At 40.3% G+C, this 17,331-nt stretch overlaps 1 protein-coding gene across 4 annotated transcripts in view; it reads left to right on the top strand.

Moving 5' to 3' along the window:
* Positions 1 to 16,712, top strand: part of Smg1 (SMG1 nonsense mediated mRNA decay associated PI3K related kinase) — a 94,613-nt gene extending 77,901 nt beyond the window's left edge. For 3 of the 4 annotated variants that reach the window (XM_042671392.1, XM_042671395.1, XM_042671394.1), the window contains 10 exons: positions 599 to 1,068; positions 3,897 to 4,034; positions 6,350 to 6,502; positions 7,494 to 7,673; positions 8,316 to 8,543; positions 9,294 to 9,505; positions 9,649 to 9,755; positions 10,721 to 10,900; positions 10,981 to 11,087; positions 12,304 to 16,712. In XM_042671392.1, coding sequence (XP_042527326.1) covers positions 599 to 1,068; positions 3,897 to 4,034; positions 6,350 to 6,502; positions 7,494 to 7,673; positions 8,316 to 8,543; positions 9,294 to 9,505; positions 9,649 to 9,755; positions 10,721 to 10,900; positions 10,981 to 11,087; positions 12,304 to 12,381 — 1,853 coding nt within the window. In that variant the 3' untranslated portion in view covers positions 12,382 to 16,712. The remainder of the gene's footprint in view (positions 1 to 598; positions 1,069 to 3,896; positions 4,035 to 6,349; positions 6,503 to 7,493; positions 7,674 to 8,315; positions 8,544 to 9,293; positions 9,506 to 9,648; positions 9,756 to 10,720; positions 10,901 to 10,980; positions 11,088 to 12,303) is intronic. The other variant, XM_042671393.1, reaches the window with a different exon arrangement.
* The last annotated feature ends 619 nt before the right edge of the window (positions 16,713 to 17,331 follow it).

Genomic DNA, 17,331 nt, shown 5'->3' with positions numbered 1-17,331 from the left:
GTCTGTCTGTCTGTGGTACTTTTTCTAAAACATTGTCAGGTAATATTTCATCGTGTGCGTGTGTGTGTGGTGTGTGTGTGTGTGTCTTGGGAGCTGTCCCTGTGCCTCTTTATGCTCAGGGCTAATGCTCTACCACTTGAACTACTGTACCATTTCCAGTTTTTGAGTGGTTAATTGACAATAAGAGTCTCATGGGGACTTTTCAGCCCTGGCTGGATTCGAACCATGATCCTCAGATCTCAGGCTCCTGAGTAGCTAGGATTACAGGCATGAGCCACCAGTGCCTGGCTAATATTTCACCTTTAAACATCTAGGTTTAACCTTTGGAAGGGAGCTTCATATAATTGTACATTCATAAAATCGGAAGTGTTTTAAATAAGCAGCATTTCTCCCTCCTTTTAAAAGGTTATATTTTTGTAACCTTTATGTAGTTGTACAAAGAAGTTACCATTCAACATATCAGTTTCTGAATATAATGCATCTTGATCCACATCACTCATCATTCTGCTCTTTCCCTCCCAAGCCTGCCCCCCCTCCTTTTTTTTAAACTAATCTTATTTCTGCATAATTTACTTCAAGAAAATTTTCCTTTTCTTAGGATCAAGTTCACTTGAAGATCAAAATACTGTGAATGGTCCTGTGCAGATTGTCAATGTGAAAACACTTTTTAGAAACTCTTGTTTCAGTGAGGACCAAATGGCCAAACCCATCAAGGCCTTCACAGCTGACTTTGTGAGGCAGCTCTTGATAGGCCTCCCAAACCAAGCCCTGGGGCTCACACTGTGCAGCTTTATCAGCGCCCTGGGCGTGGACATCATTGCCCAGGTGGAGGCCAAGGATTTCGGTGCTGAAAGCAAGGTTTCTGTGGATGACCTGTGTAAGAAAGCAGTGGAGCACAACATCCAGGTGGGGAAGTTCTCTCAGCTGGTGATGAACAGGGCGACTGTGCTAGCTAGCTCCTACGACACAGCATGGAAGAAGCACGACCTTGTGCGCAGGCTGGAAACCAGCATTGCTTCCTGTAAGACAAGCCTGCAGCGGGTCCAGCTCCAGATCGCCATGTTCCAGGTATGCTTGGAAAGGAGAGGCACCTGTATGAAACAACACAAGAGGAGGAAAAATTTAACTTCCTCAGCGTGCCAATCTATAGCAAACTTACCTTAGGAGTCAAGGCTCCTTGTTTATCTCTGAAGCTGGGATCATTTCATGTGCACAGTCTGTGCTCTTTGAATTTGTTTCCATCAGGCTGCATCATAAGTATTATCATGTCAGTGAGTATTCGTGGTGGACGTAAAAGGGCAGTATTGGGTTTTTTGTTTAGTTTGGATTTTATTTTATTGTTTCCCAGTACTGAGGTTTGAATTCAAGGGACTCATGCTTACTTGGCTGGTATTTACCATTCTCAGTGGTAGAGCCTCTAGCCAGAGTTTTTGCTAGGTATTTTTGGAGATGGAGTCTTGAGGCTTTTCTTTCTGGGCTGGTTTCCAATCATGATCTTCTAGTTCTCAGCCTTTTGTGTTTCTAGGATTACAAGCACAAGCACGAACCACTGACAACCCTGGTATTCAAGGTAGGCAGTCTTACTGCTGAGCCACAACTCTAGCTCTGTGAGTTGTTTTTTCCCTTTTTGGTGCTAGTCCTGGGCCTTGAGCTCAGGGTCTAGGTGCTGTCTCTGAGTTTTTTTTTTAACTTAAGGCTAACGGTCTGACATTTGAACCACAGCTCTACTGGCTTTTTAGTGGTAATTGGAGATAAGAGTTTCACTGACTTTCTTGCCCTGTTGTTTTTGAACAATGCTCTTCAGATCTCAGTTTCCTGAGTAGCTAGATTACAGGCATGAGCCACCAATGCCCAGTGTTTGTTTTTGTTTTGTTTGCTTTTTGCTATGTATTTCTGAGACAGGGTCTCAACTTCCTGCTTGGGCATGCACCTGGGGCGAGGTATGTTAAGCCTAGTATTTTAGGATGTCAGGCATGTTACGCCTGACCTAGCTCTCATTTGAGATGGAGTCTCAGGAACTTTGTTGCTCAGGTTGGTCCCTCACTGTGATCCTCCAAATCTCAACCTTTCTCCTTAGTAGCTAGAATTACAGGCATGAGCTACTGGCATCCAGCTATATTATAATTGTTGGTTGATCCTATTCACTATGTAGACATGTGTCCACCACTGTTAAACATTATAACTAAGGTGATCTCTATAGTAATTTTAAGTGAATAATCTTCATTTTGGGAACACATTTTAAAAGTTGCTTTTGTCCTTATTTAAAGGCGTCACTAAGACAGCACAGGCTTTGGGGTGAGATGGATTTGGATCCAAGTCACACTTTAGATTTATAAATTTATATCTGAGTTCCCTGAGTTCTGGTTTCCTTATCTGTGGAAGGAGGACAGTACCTCTTTCATCAGATGACTGTGGGCTTTCTAGGCTGCTAAGCACAGAATAATGGTTGCTTTCTTATTTCTTCCTTTTGAAATAGAAATACAAGTTTGGGTATTGTCAGCAACTGGAAGTATAAGATATCTGAGGACTACAATTTCTAGCTGTGTTTGGCACATCCAGAGGTTACTTTGTATCTAAGTTGTTCCTGGTAGTGGACTTGGTGGCTTCTGCTCAGTGCAGCTGGTGTATTTATTCTTGGCAGGTTTATCATAGCCATTGTCTTCCTTTGTAAGTTAAACAGTTTATTCCACTTGATTGCATTTATTATGTATCGATTCTCCTACTTGCAGCACATTGTTTTGATTTTGGGATATATTTTAGTAAGTCCAAAAATGATTAATGCTTTGAAGTTTTATGCTTTTGTGAATTTTTTTGTTTAAAAATAGGGTAATGGAAAACATGATAGAAATCCTTTCAGGTTTTTTTTTTTTGTTTTGTTTTGTTTTTTGGGGTCCGGTCGTGGGGCCTGAACTCTGGGCCTGGGCGCTGTTCCTCAGCTCTTCAGCTCAAGGCTAGCGCTCTACCACTTGAGCCACAGCACCACTTCCGGTTTTTTTCTTTTTGCTTATGTGGTGCTGAGGAATCGAACCCAGGGCCTCAGGCATGCAAGGCAAGCGCTCTACCACTGAGCCACCTTCCCAGCCCTCCTTTCAGTTTTAAAATTGGAACACATTTTCTTTTAAGGTCCAAGTACAATATGACTTTTTTGTTTTATGATTCATTTATATGTTTTGGGTTTTTTTCCCCGATTTATTTCCCCCTCATTTTGTTTTGGTATGTATTTAGTGGTGCTAGAACTGAACAAGTGCTGTGTGTGTGCTAAGTGCACATACAGACACAGTTACCTACACACAGTCACCTAACTTCATCCTCAGCCCTGCATCTATTAGAACCCAGATGTTCCTTGGAACTTCTAGATTGGGCTACAAACATCCATGATGTCTGACCCCTCAGCGGTCTCTTTCTCCCTTGCCTCATGTTTACCTTCTGTGTTTGCAAAGTTTCTCTCTGTGGCTGCTCCGTTCCTTTCAGTCTCCTGCCCAGTGTGTTTCTCCTAACTATAGAGCTGGGAGGGTGAGGGGGGGGGTGTTGTCTTTTGAGGCAGAGCATTGCTAACATGGCTCCTACCTGGGCGTCCTTAGTTAGCCAGGCTTGCAGGTATGGACAGCCATGCCCACAAGATCACAAATCTTGTGGTGGGTATGGGAGGTGGGGTAGAATAATGTATTAGACTTTCACATAGACTAGTGAACATACTCCAAATGACTAATTAAATGTTGGCGTATAATAATTAAGAGTTTTTTTTTTTTTTTAAATCAGCCATTCACCTCAGGAAAGTTTCCTCCTGGATGTAATTCTTTTGATGTTACTGTTGTTAGCCTACTGGAGCCCCAACCCCTTGCTACCTCTGGTTTTCCTCCTGATATTCTTACACTTTTTCTCCCCCCTTTGGACAGTGGCAACATGAAGATCTGCTTATCAACAGACCTCAAGCCATGTCAGTCACCCCACCCCCTAGGTCTGCAATCCTGACCAGCATGAAGAAGAAGTTGCATACTCTGAGTCAGATTGAAACTTCCATCGCCAATGTTCAGGTGTGTTCTCTTGAGTCTTTTGAATCTTCTTCCCAGTACACCAGCACTAATGAGTGGTGTTGCCATGTGTCTGTACATGCCCTTGGTCATGAAGTATATCTGTGCTTGTCCCCTGTGTGCAGGGTGTCTGTGCTTGCTGTCCCTGTGTCCAGGATGTCTGGGCATGGTGTGCAGGGTGTCTGTGCTTGTTGACCCCGGTGTGCAGGGTGTCTGTGCTTGTTGACCCTGGTATTCAGTGTGTCTGTGCATGGTGTGCAGGGTGTCTGTGCTTCTCCCTGGTGTGCAGGGTGTCTGGATTTGTCTCTGGTTTACCAACCACGTGAGCATAGAGCACAGTCTCTGCATTGTTAGGATTCATTTGACTTTGTTACTTTTTGCCCTCCATGGTAATTGAGCCTTATGACTAAAAATTAGTTTGTGAAGCAGGGGTAGAGAGAAGTAGGCTTAGATATTCATGCTTTTAATAAATTTGCTAACTGTGCATCTACCTTAAGGGAACCTTGGTGATTGAAGAACTTCAGCACTTCTTTGTTAAAATGTGACAATTAAAAATATTACATCTACTTTATTGTGAAGCTTGAACATGACTCTTGTCCTGTAGATAATGGTGTTTTTTATTTTTGTATTTTTGATGTCCAAGGCAGCAGAACATGTTTCTGAACAATTGCTGAGTATGTACCTTCAACTAAAGAGATGAAAGTACTGCATTTTATAAAATAAGTAATCTTGAGGATTATGTATATTTTGATACGGTACATTCTTATACTTGACGTATTCAGTAGTAAATGACATTGTTTTCTCTTTTTAGCGTATAATTACTTAGGTATGTTTCAAATTTTGAAGTGAAACTTTTTTGGAGATGACTTCTTTGAAGATTGAAGTAACTTCTAGAAGCATATTAGTCAGACACAGAAGCGAGGTTCTCAAAAGACTTCCCCTCCTTACCACTGCAGCTCACTGCCTCAGGAGACTGTACAATTTATACCAATTCCCCAGCCCCTTTTTGCTTTGTTTCTCATATCAAGTCTTTTTGCTTGTGGCCAGTGTTGGACCATTATCTATGCTTCTCACATAGATGGGATCATAGACTGTGCTGTCAAGGTTGTTGAGATGGTCTCCTTGAGGGCGTTGTGGGTTTTGTTTTTGTACCTCAGTCCTCCCATCTCCACTAAATGTATGTATGCATCACCACTTCTGGTCCTCAGTTTTTAAAGGTGGGGTTGGGATGGAGTAATTGCTTCCACTCAAAATAGTAAATAATGATAGAACTTTGCTTTGTAAAACTTAATTTGGATTTTTTTAAACTATTATTCATAATTTAATAATAAGTGACAGTCTGATTTTTATCTTTCACCAAGTATAAATGGACTTTTAAAAGAATGGTACATTTAGCTTGGTAGGAATTTGATGTAGCAGGCTTTTAAAAACTATTTTTAAATCCAAGGCCTACCATGGGCTAAGTAAGCATGCACTCATTCTATCACTGAGTTATACTGCAGCCCCTGTATTGAGGTATTTTGCTTTTTGGCAATACTGAGGTTGAACCGAGGGCTAAATGCTTGCTAGGCAGGTGCGCTACCATTTAAGCAATGCCTCTATCACTTTCTGATTTTTAAAAAATGTGTTTACTTAGTTGTTTATTACCAGAAAGATATGGTTATTTTTTGAGATAGGTCTTACTTTATGTCTAAACTGGCCAGTTCCGCAGCCCTACTTTGTTTCTTGCCATTGCTGGATATCAGGCACACACTACCATGCCTAGCTTTCTCTTTTGACATGGGGGACTTAAAAGTCTGGCTTTGAGCTATCATCTTCCCCATGTTAGCCTCCTGTGTAGTTGAAATGGCAGGCATGTGTTACCATGTTGAGTTACTGTTTTGAAATGGATGTCTCATAAGAGTTTTTGCTGGGGCTGGCCTGGAACCATGATTCCCTGAATTTCTGCTCTCAGGTCGCTAGGATTACATAGATGAGTCACTGGTGCCTTGTGGTGCTGGTGACAGAACAAAGTCTCATTCATGAAAGCAGGTATTCTATCACTGAGCTACATCCCTAGACTTGTTATGACTTCTCAAAGATTTCTATTTTAAAATGAAAAATAGCCATCCCTAGTACTTCAAAGAGAAAAGGGAAGGTTGATTCTCCTCTGTACATTTTAAAATAGTAATGTCAAAGTGAGCCAGGTGAGGTGGCATGAACCCTAATCCTGGCAGGAGGATCACACATGCAAGGTTAACCTGAACAGTGGTAGTATATGAAATTTTTGAGAGAAAGTAGAGAATGTCAGTATTCAGAGGTTCTGCTGGCTTTTACAGGAGAAACTAGCAGCCCTTGAAGCAAGTATCGAGCAGCGACTCAAGTGGGCAGGCGGTGCCAACCCAGCACTGGCGCCTGTACTGCAGGATTTTGAAGCAACAATAGCTGAAAGAAGGAATCTGGTCCTCAAAGAGAGCCAGAGAGCAAATCAGGTACTGTGGTATATGCATCATCACTGTGCTCAGGTTCAAGGTTGTACAACTACTGGAAGTCAGCCTAAGGCAGAACCTCTAATCTATAAGCTAGATGGTTACACTTGCCCTGGCTTTGGGCGGATTTCCAAGCCTGTCATTTTCCTAGCTATTTACTGTTTCCCACTGAGGTATTAAGTAAGTGATTCATCCTCTGTTGCAAAATAAACACAATTTTAATTTCCTGTTTGTCTAAAGTTCTATATGCAGCTGAAGTGATCCAGAGATTGTAAATTTTTCCATCTGGCAGTAAAATGCTTTATGCTCCAAAACTTAGTGCTCTGCCAAAAGTTGTGAATGAACTTTGTGGTGATTTTGGGAGTAGGGAGTGGAGAAGGAATGACAAATCTCAAAAATGTATTATGGAAATTCTTAATCAGTTACAGAATCAGATTAATATAATCATACAATTATCAACTCCTTATTTATACTCTCTATTTCTCCCCACCCCATGTTTAGTAAAAATACAAAATTCTTGGCTTTCTAGCTAAGATTAAATGTAGTATAATAATTTGTACTTGTTAACACTATTATAGAACATGGCACAGCATTATTTACTAATGCCACTTAAAAATGGGGATGGTACTGCCAAATATCCAGTTATTATTTCGAAATTATACAAGAGTAGAAACACAGGAACATTCTGGCAGGTAGCCTTCCTGAAATTTGGATCTAACATGAATTTAGCTAAATGGAATAGTTTTCTGTGTAAAAACAAATCATGTAGGAGATGCATTTACCTAATTGTTCTTATGTGCTTTTGGCAATCTCAGAACTAATACTGTCAAATTAAAACATATACCTATTTACAGCCTTTTTAAAGGTTTGGTCTATAAGCCAAAAGATCTGCACATTTTCAGGGCCTATTCTCATCAGAATTCTGCAGAGAGTGGTTTTGTGTCATAACTGCATTCTCCTCCCATCCCTTGTTGTTCTGCCTCTCTTTCCACAGGTCACTTTTCTCTGTAGCAACATCATTCACTTTGAAAGTTTACGAACGAGAACTGCGGAAGCCTTAAACCTGGATGCTGCATTATTTGAACTAATCAAGCGATGCCAGCAAATGTGCTCATTTGCATCACAGTTTAACAGTTCAGTCTCTGAGTTAGAGCTTCGGTTATTACAGAGAGTGGTAAGTCTTGGTGGGAAAGAAATCTTGGTGCTTAAAATGATAAGGTCTTTGTGAAACTATCAATCTGATAATTCAGTTGACATTTTTTGAGAATGATTAAATCTTGCTTTTAGCCTTTAGGAATGCACCTATTTAACTCTATAGTCAGTGAAAAAGTGAAAAGGAGTTTAGAGTCGCAACCAAAGTACCACAAAGTTTCAAAGGGAGGAGCCAGTAGCAGTGATTCAGATGGCACTGAAGACCAGGGGTTGGAGAAGGACTAATAGAAGATGCATGCCAGAAAGAAGATTTCTGCCCAGAAATATTAAGTTGATCAGTTTGTAGCTTATAGACTTGTGGGAAGGTTTTAGTTTATGCATTAGGATGCTCTGACTTAAAGAGTTTAGGGACCTGAATATGAAGTATTATTTGTCATTACAAATAGATTTTAGCCTTTTAACTACTATACCCTATATGATCTTGCAGAAAGTGAGAATCTTCTTCTATGAAGACTGTTGAAGTTGTTAGGTACTATTTTGTAGGTAATTCATTTATTACCTCACCAGTGAGGGAACTTAAATTCCTGTCTTTTGGTGATGGTGGTGACAGAACTCACTGTTAAGTGAGGTAAGCTGAATACTCACACACACTTGTTTTGTGTAGGACACAAGCCTAGACCATCCCATTGGCAGCTCTGAATGGCTCCTGTCAGCACACAAGCAGTTGACACAGGACATGTCTAACCAGAGGGCAGTTCAGACAGAGAAGGAGCAACACATAGAAACAGTCTGTGAAACAATCCAGAATCTGGTGGATAATATCAAGACTGTGCTTACTGGTCATAACCGACAGCTGGGAGATGTCAAACATCTCCTCAAAGCAATGGCGAAGGTAAGACTAACACCATGGCGCCACAGTTCACTCTCTTACTTGGGATCACACCTTGTTTTTGCTCATGGAAAAATAGTGGCATTTTGATTTTCAAATCATGTCTTCCAACTTGTTTGCAGCTGAGTTAATTTCTGTTTCCAATAGATTAATTTCTGTTTAAGTAGATTGACTCAGTGTTCTTATCCTTTCTTCCTCTCCATACCTTTGCCCCCAAGGCACAGAGTTGACTCCAAAATGAATGAAATACTGTCTCTTTCTCCAACATCTACACAGCCTCGTTAATAAGGAAATTGAGCTTCTAAAAAAGGCTAAATCATTACAAAACAGTAATTTTAGGATGTTTTTACTTGGGATGTGTGTGTGGGGGAACTCTGGACCTGGGCACTGTCCCTGAGTTTTTTTGCTCAAGGATAGTGCTCTACCACTTGAGCCTCTGCCTTGTGTCCAGCTTTTTGATGATTAAGATAAGAAGCTTACAAACTTTCCTGCCTGGGCTGGCTTTGAACTATGATTCTCAGACCTCAGCCTCATGAGTAGCTAGAATTATAGGCATGAGCCACCAGCACCTGGCTTTACTTTGGATTTTTATTCGTTCTAGATGTAACATTCTGTACAAAATAAATAGACCTGTAGTAGGTAGTTTAAACTCACTGGATTTGAAATGTTTTCCCCCTTTCAGTCAATAGGTGGCTGCCTTCAGAATAATTGGTAAGACAGCATTTTTCTTAATGAATACTGTGACATTTACAGGATGAAGAAGCTGCTCTGGCAGATGGTGAAGATGTTCCCTATGAGAACAGTGTCAGGCAGTTCCTGGGTGAATATAAATCATGGCAAGACAACATTCAGACGGTTCTATTTACCTTAGTGCAGGCTATGGGTCAGGTTCGAAGTCAGGAACATGTGGAAATGCTCCAGGAAATCACTCCCACCTTGAAAGAACTGAAAACACAGAGTCAGAGGTAAGAATACCTGTTGGCCAGAACTATTTCTAAAATTAAGTAAACATCTGGAATGCTAATTTGTCTCGTTTTAATTTGTTTAGTGTTGCTCATACTTTTGTATGTAGTTATTACTAAAACATTTAATAAATTTTGTATTTCAGTATCTATAATAATTTAGTGAGTTTTGCATCACCCTTAGTCACCGATGCAACAAATGAATGTTCGAGTCCAACAGCATCTGCCACTTGTCAGCCATCCTTTGCTGCAGGTAGGAGAAGATTGCAATTTGTTGATAATAATGTAGATGCTGAGATGTTCAATTATATGAGAGTCTAATATACTTAGATAAAGTCATTATATCTTTAAAGCGTTTCCTTAAATCCTGATATACATTAAACTCAATAGAATTTTTGGCTTATCTTTAAAATTATTCTTTTGATTTAAGTGCTTTTTGAAAAAAAAAATGTATGAACTTATTGTGTTAGTACAACCCCAGCCTAGAGACTGAGGCAGGAAGCTCATGAGATCAGATCAGCCTGTGCTGTGTAGGGAGACCTTGTCTCTTTTTTTTTTTTTTTTTTTTAACTTTTTAAGATAAAATTTTAAGATATATACTTGTTGAAAATTTGGAAAAATACTTAATAGAAAAGCTTAGTGGCTGGAGTGTTGTTCCCGTGTCAGAGTGCTTGTCTAATAAGTACACAGCCTTGATTGCAAAGTTCATTAAAGAAAAGAGAGAGAAACAAAGGTGTAGCTTATTCTAGCTAGGGTAAAAACCGCTGCACATGTTTCCTTACTTTTAGATGGATGTGTGTGGAAGTTCACAGGACTATTTCACAAATGCACTTGCAGTGCCTGTTCTATTTAATATTGAATGGATAGCTTTTGTCACTCTTTAACGATTTTATAGCATACTTAGTATTACTATTCTATGTCTCTGCCACCTCAGTTTTTTCAATTATTGCAGTTAAGATACTGATTTTTTTTTTTTTTTTTTTTGATGCTGTCACAAGCTAGTGAATAATCATTGGTAGATCATATCTGAACATATCACAGTTTAGGCTGTTTATAGGAAGCCAGTTGCTGTGTCAAGAGATAAGGACTTTTAAGGTTGTAAAATCAAGTTACTTGATTTGATTCAGTTTTGGGTATTTACTACAGCCACATTGCTTTCTTCCTTGTTCTCCATTTCCTGTTCACATGTAAATTGAACCACCAACACTTTTTCTATAGCAGTCCGGAGCAACACTGCCCAGAAGACTCAGCCTGATGTCATGTCACAGAATGCTAAAAAGCAGATTCAGAAAAATCTTGCTACATCAGCAGATACTCCACCAAGCACCATCCCAGGAACTGGCAAGAGTGTTGCCTGCAGTCCCAAGAAGGCAGTCAGAGACCCTAAAACTGGGAAAGGTAATTAGTGTGGATGAGGATGCCCTAACATTTCCTTTAGGATTGTGATGGGACTTACATATGTTTTCATTGCTTCATAGCTGTACAAGAGAGAAACTCCTATGCAGTGAGTGTGTGGAAGAGAGTGAAAGCCAAGTTAGAAGGCCGAGATGTCGACCCGAACAGGAGGATGTCAGTTGCTGAGCAGGTGACTTAACTCTTTAAACCTGAGCTACATATTTTAATGCTGTGGGAAAAGTGTAGATTTAAGGATCCTTCTTATACATTTCCTTGGTGGTTCATCAAGGAAGGTGGCAGGTGCTGGTGGCTATGCTGTAATCACAGCTGCTGAGGAAGCTGAGACCTGGGAAATGTAGATTGAGGCCAGCCAGTCAACCAGCAAAAAATAGACCTGGAGGTGTGACTCAAGTGGGATAGTTCTTACTGAACAAGTATGCCAGACAAGTTCAAGCCCTGATATTTGCACCGAAAGAGAGAGCGATGACAGACACAGACATGAGGAATGTAGACTCTTGTGTTTTAGATTCACAAGGAACTCAGCGCTGTCATCATTATACTTTGACTTTCCTGTTAGTACTTTCCTTCTTCCTCAGTTCTCTTTGAACCAAATTTAAAGGGGACCCACTCCAGTCTTCTGTGAGACTCATTGGCATTTTTAAGAGTTTGAAACCTGGAGAGGATGTCGCCTTCATTTCTCCAGGAATGTCTTCAAAGCCTCCTGGAGGGTTAGTGGGGTTTTTTCCAGCCAATACACTGACATTTTCTCTTTAGTATTACTTATTACTTTATATGTAAGTTTGAGAATGAGTTAACCTCTAGCAGTTTATTGTGAAAAATCTTAAAACCTATAGAAAAGTATGCCCTAGACTTGGTAGCTCTTAACCTCTGTCCACATTTGCTTCATCATTCTGTGTGGTAACATTCAAAGAGCAGGTATGGGCTGAGGAGAACCCCCTTACATCTTTATCTAAAGACACTTTCCCAAGATGTGTGTCTTGCGATGTAGCCTCTCTTCCCTCCATAGAAGCCACCTGTCCTTTGGGTGATTAGAAACTCTTAGGCAACTCCTAGAACTTGTGCACAAACATGTCATTTCAAGTTCTCCATGGAGCCCGGGTACCAGTGGCTCATAGCTGTAATGCTAGCTACTTAGGAGGATGGCGGTTCAAGGCCAGCCTGGGCAGGAAAGTCCATGAGACTCTTATGTCCAATAAACCCCAGAAAACTGGAAGTGCCACTGTGGCTCAAGAGGTGGAGCACTAGCCTTGAGTTGAAGAGCTGAGGGACAGCACCCAGGTCCAGAGTTCAAGCCCCACAATCAATCCCCCCTCTCCCCCCCCCCCCCCCCAAAAAAAAAATCAAGTTCTCCATGCTCTTTTAATCTTGTCCGCCTCTTTTTACAGGTTGACTATGTCATTAAGGAAGCAACTAATCTAGATAACTTGGCTCAGCTGTATGAAGGTTGGACAGCCTGGGTGTGAATGGCAAGACAGTAGATGAGTCTGGTTAAGCGAGGTCAGACATCCACCAGAATCAACTCAGCCTCAGGCATCCAAAGCCACACAACAGTCGGTGGTGATGCGACTGGGGGCTTACTCTGAGGAAACCTAGGAAATCTCGGTGCACTAGGAAGTGAGTCCTGCAGGACAGCTGCACTCAGGGATACGCCCAACACCGTGGCCTGCAACCCCAGGGTCAAGGGTGAAGAAAGCAAGCTCACCGCCTGAACACGGAGATTGTCTTTCTGCCACCACTGCAGCTGCAAATGTGTCAGGAGGTTAGCTGAGAGAGAAATGGGGATGCCGCAGAGCACAGAGTGATTTGGAACTCCACTCCACCTGACCCTGTGTGTGCAACCCAGGAAAACAAACCCCGCACAGAAACAGAGAAAACTGGGGCCGCGAAGAAATCACAGCCAAGGAAGATTTGATGCATCCAGATTCTGGAGAAATACTTGTTGCTTGGCAACAGTACTGGTTGGGTTGACCAGTAAGTACAAAGAGGCTATGCGACATGAATTTCAGAAATGGACTGAAAATGGAGAGCTGTGTAACAGATACACTACATTGGAAGAACTGACTTCTGAAATGAAGGGAAAAAAAAATCCACCCCACCGATACCTATTCCTTCCCGCCCCTCTCCTCCCTGTTTACCTAATCTAGATTAGACATCTTCCAGATCACTTTTATTTCAATCCTTCTATTTCATATACTTCAGTCTCAATGCTGTTAAGTTACATTTGGAGAGATAAATGAATTTTTCCCAAACCACTGATAACGTGGAAAATTCAAGGATTGTTTAAAGGCGTGATGATCACATACAAAATGTAATTCTGGTTATTTAAGTCATTTCTGTGATTCTATCATGTGCAGTTTCCAGAATTGTCACTGTGCATTCAAAAGTGATGAATCTCCCCGAATTTGATTTAATGTGCACTCCCCTTTCCTTACGGTGTGCATTTTTTGGAGGTCATTAAAATTTTTCCTCTTCTGTGATTGCTGTAGTTTCTTTTATAGATAGTAGCTAATCTGATGTAATCTTTTACCTTTAAACAAAACCAGAATAGAACACCTACCTATTAGTTATACATTGTTGATGACAGATTAACAATAAAGTGATGTTCTGGTGGAGATAGAGTGAAATGTTTTTTAATTCAGTTTTCTCATTTGATACTTTTAATTTACAAAGTGTAAAGTTTTGCACTGTGACATGTAAATTAAAAGTGCTTTAGTTTACCTAGCATTTTAGGACATGTACACGAAATGCCAGCAGAAGTGAGAACTACCATCTTTTAAGTTCCATTACTAGTCTGACATTGCTTTACCTACAGTGTGCATAATCTTCCTAGCTTGCTGTTCAGTAATAGAGAATTCATGACCACGGTTTCTTTCCACCTAGCATCAGATCTTGACATAAACCCTTCATCAAAATAATAAATCCACCCTTTGGGTTGTCAAAATCACACAGCAACACTAAATGGTTTGGGCACATCTCCCTTGCACTGGAGTTTTGGACAGTAGTCACGTCATGTCCTGCTATCTACTCTTCAGAGGAGGCAAGCTTGGAGGGTACTAAGGAAAGACTCCATGGGCTTGGCATTCCCTGTGTTCTCAGGGCCATTAACCTGTAATCTTTACCCAGAGAATGAATTTCAGTTTTCAGTACCTACTTAATACTTCCAAGTCTTGCAAGACAGTTGGTGTATTCTTTAATTCCCATTTGTCCAGTGGCAAGTTTAAAGAATCCAGGGGACCAAAGTTTATTTTCCTGATTTTGAACTCTCATTTTCACTGTCAAAACAACATTGCTGGAATAATGACGCCATATTGTATTTTGCAGGCTGCTTGGCTTCCTATTCGCTTTTTGGGGTTATTGTACTAGCCACCTGATTACCTCTGCTCTAAAGATTGGTCTTTTGAGCAAATTCTCTGTCACCAGGAGAAAACCCATGCACACTTGTTTGTCCATAGAGGTAGCATTCAGAAATTGCATCTTCCTATGTGGGTAAAGATGAGTGAAATAGGTGAATTTTACTGCCCGTTTTCAGGCATCAGAGGTACCTGGCACCTTATCCAAGCATAAACAAGACAGCTTTATTTCAAGAAACATGTGCCTCTGGAAAACGATCCATCACTTGTATTTTAAAATAGTCCCTTAGAGAACACTGTGGCGTGTACAATATGTGTGTAGTTAGTTATAGGGCTCCGTTCACAGAGGACTTCAAAGGGTGTTCTTCACTGCACTCTAGGTAAGACTCTTCCTTTGGTGGGTTTGGTGGCTTCTGCACTGTTGCGCAGAGCCATCTAGTGTAAACTTTGGTAAAAGGCCTTGTCAGACAAGTCAGGGCCGTGTTTGGGGGATTATTTTGTGAAATAATGTAACATTAGAGTGCTATAGTTTTGAAGTCATACGCTTGTCAACAGAATACCATGGAGAACCAGGGATATGTCTTTTGTGTCTATCCCCCTTTTACTCCCCCCTTTCGCTTTCTCCACCCCTCCACTCTCTTCCAAGATTCAGGGGGTACAGAGTAATTTACAACCTTTTCTTTTCAAAGTACCCTTGGAAATTGGAGTTTTCTCTTAAATGTTGTCTTTAATTGGCTAGACTAGTCTGAATTTTTAGTTGATTGTGGGTTTTTAATAGTGTAGTGGAGCTATTTCTGTTTTTCTACTCAGTGTGTCTAATTTCTGTTTCTGGTCATGAGTTCATAACATAGTTTTTTGAGTGATGAGGGTTCTTTTTTGTCTGACACTTGAGTTTTTTTAAGCTAAGTGAGATTTCTGTGTGCAAACTGGCAGTCAGACTCTTGATTTTCTTTCCTGAGTTGCTGTTTTTAGAGCTAAGTCCCCAGGTTCTGGGGGAGGACTTGTACTACAAAGAAAAATATCCATCACTTCTGCCCTTAACAGCTTAGGAAGTAGTTTTCTTAGTATTGTCCAGTGTTTGGTGTTACCAGCATTGTGTGTTTTTGATTATTTAATTGTGATTGTTCTGATATGTGAAATTTAAGGAAAGAGCCATTTTAAAAAAAATGCTGAGCAGGGCAATGCAAGTACAGCCAAATATTAGAGTTGATGTGCAATCTTAGGTCCTTAGTTCAGGGTACTGTAGGCAGTACTTTGAATCAAAAAAGTCTTCCTGGCCTACTTTTTTTCCTCCACTTTTTTGTATTACTCTGGGGGCTTACTTGTTTGGCAGTACTAAAAATCAAAGGAGCTGGTTCTTCTTTTCTCTGGATTCTTTTCATAGTAGTAAAAGCACCTACAGTTAGCTTGTTACTACTTACATACAGCAAATACCAGTGAATGCATTACTATGAGCACATTTAAGCATTTTTAAAAAAATGTATGTTTAGTATTAACACCAGTGTCCCAGTTTATATTTTGCTGAGCTTATTAAATGCCAGTAGATTTAGGACTAGAACTTTTCCCTTTTAAAACAAGGGTCTCTTTAAAGAGGTGAATTTTGCTTTCAGTATTAGGGTGGTAGAGAGATTTCTCCTGTGGGGAAAATCTAGCATTATGAAAATTTCCAAATGTTGAAGAGGGAGAAATTCACTATATTATGAAGCCCTGAAGGTTTGCTGTGATTTTCCTGCTTTTTGGCCTGGATAGCAGTGTCACTAGCTTTATTATTAAAAGGGTAAACTCACTGAGAGAAGCTTTTTGGGTTCAAGTGTTAGCTTGTAAAGCAATCCCTTAGGCAGGGTCCCTTGCTTTCCATGAGAATTTGTCTGGGCTTACTAGGAAAAACTTGCGCTAATGTAAAAACTGTCAATTAGCATTTTTGAAGAAATGGTAACCTCTTAAAATTGCATGTTCTGAAATGTAGACATTTAGAATGCTTTTCTTCCAAAACAGGCTGATTATACATATATACATACATATTTTTCTTTTACTGGACAGTTGAAGTTTCAGCTTCTGTTTCAAGTTCTTGTGTCACTTATTTTTCTGGTTTAAGTTTCTCCTATGTTTCCACCTGTAATGTCAGTGGCAGCGATCTCACACCACACTTGTTTTCTCCCGTATTATTATAAGAGCAAGTTGAGTTGAACTTAATCTTCTTGTCCTACAAAACACTGTATAAATAGTGGCATCTCTGTATAAAAGGTGGAAATACCTCCTCATGGACATAATTTTGTGATTGTATTTAAGATTAAAAGTTGAATAAATCACACCAGCTTCCTGAAAAAGTTGATAATGCATCTTTTGGAAACAAAAATGCCTACTGAGCATATTTGCATTAACATGGCGAAGATTGTATGAAATACTTGTTTTTCAGAAAATAAAGGTTCAGTCTTAAAAAGATACAACATTTAAGGTCTGAATTTATTGAAGTAGGTTCCAGAAAAACTTAAAGACTTGGATCATGATGTCTCCTCCCCAATGCCCCTTTAAGCACTGTTTACCTTCAAAAATCTAAGTACTGTAACCTTCTCAAAGAAGTAAATGCTTTCAATAGTATTTTTGAGCAGCACTTGAAAGAAAATTTACTTCAATGGCAAAATCCATTAAGGGCCAACTTAATAAAAGCACAATTTTGGAAATGAAGTAAAAACTCCAGATTCTTACTGACAGATGCATATTCCTTCAGAACTCTGAAGGAAAACAGGAAATGTTCTGAAGATTACATTTCTTGCTGCAAGATTCCTCTAGGATTTAACAGCTTAATCATCCTGCATATTTTGAAAATTCACTTCCTTTGTGGTACAAAAACAGAAGAAAGCTGGCCAGGTGCCAGTGGCTTACTCTAATACTAGCTACTCAGGAGGCAGTGATCTGAGGATTGAGGTTTGAGGCTGGGAAGGAGGGGTGGGGGGGGGAAAGACAGTGGCTCAGTGATAGGGTACAAATATGATAGGGCAAAAATGCTGAGGGACAGTGCTCTCAGGCCCTGAGTTCAAGCCTCAGTACCAGGAGGACCAAGAC

This window comes from Dipodomys spectabilis, unplaced genomic scaffold (genome assembly GCF_019054845.1).
Source record: "Dipodomys spectabilis isolate Male_0828 unplaced genomic scaffold, ASM1905484v1 ptg000618l, whole genome shotgun sequence".
In the NCBI taxonomy this organism is placed as follows: Eukaryota; Metazoa; Chordata; class Mammalia; order Rodentia; family Heteromyidae; genus Dipodomys; species Dipodomys spectabilis.
This window is presented reverse-complemented; position numbering and strand designations above follow the sequence as displayed.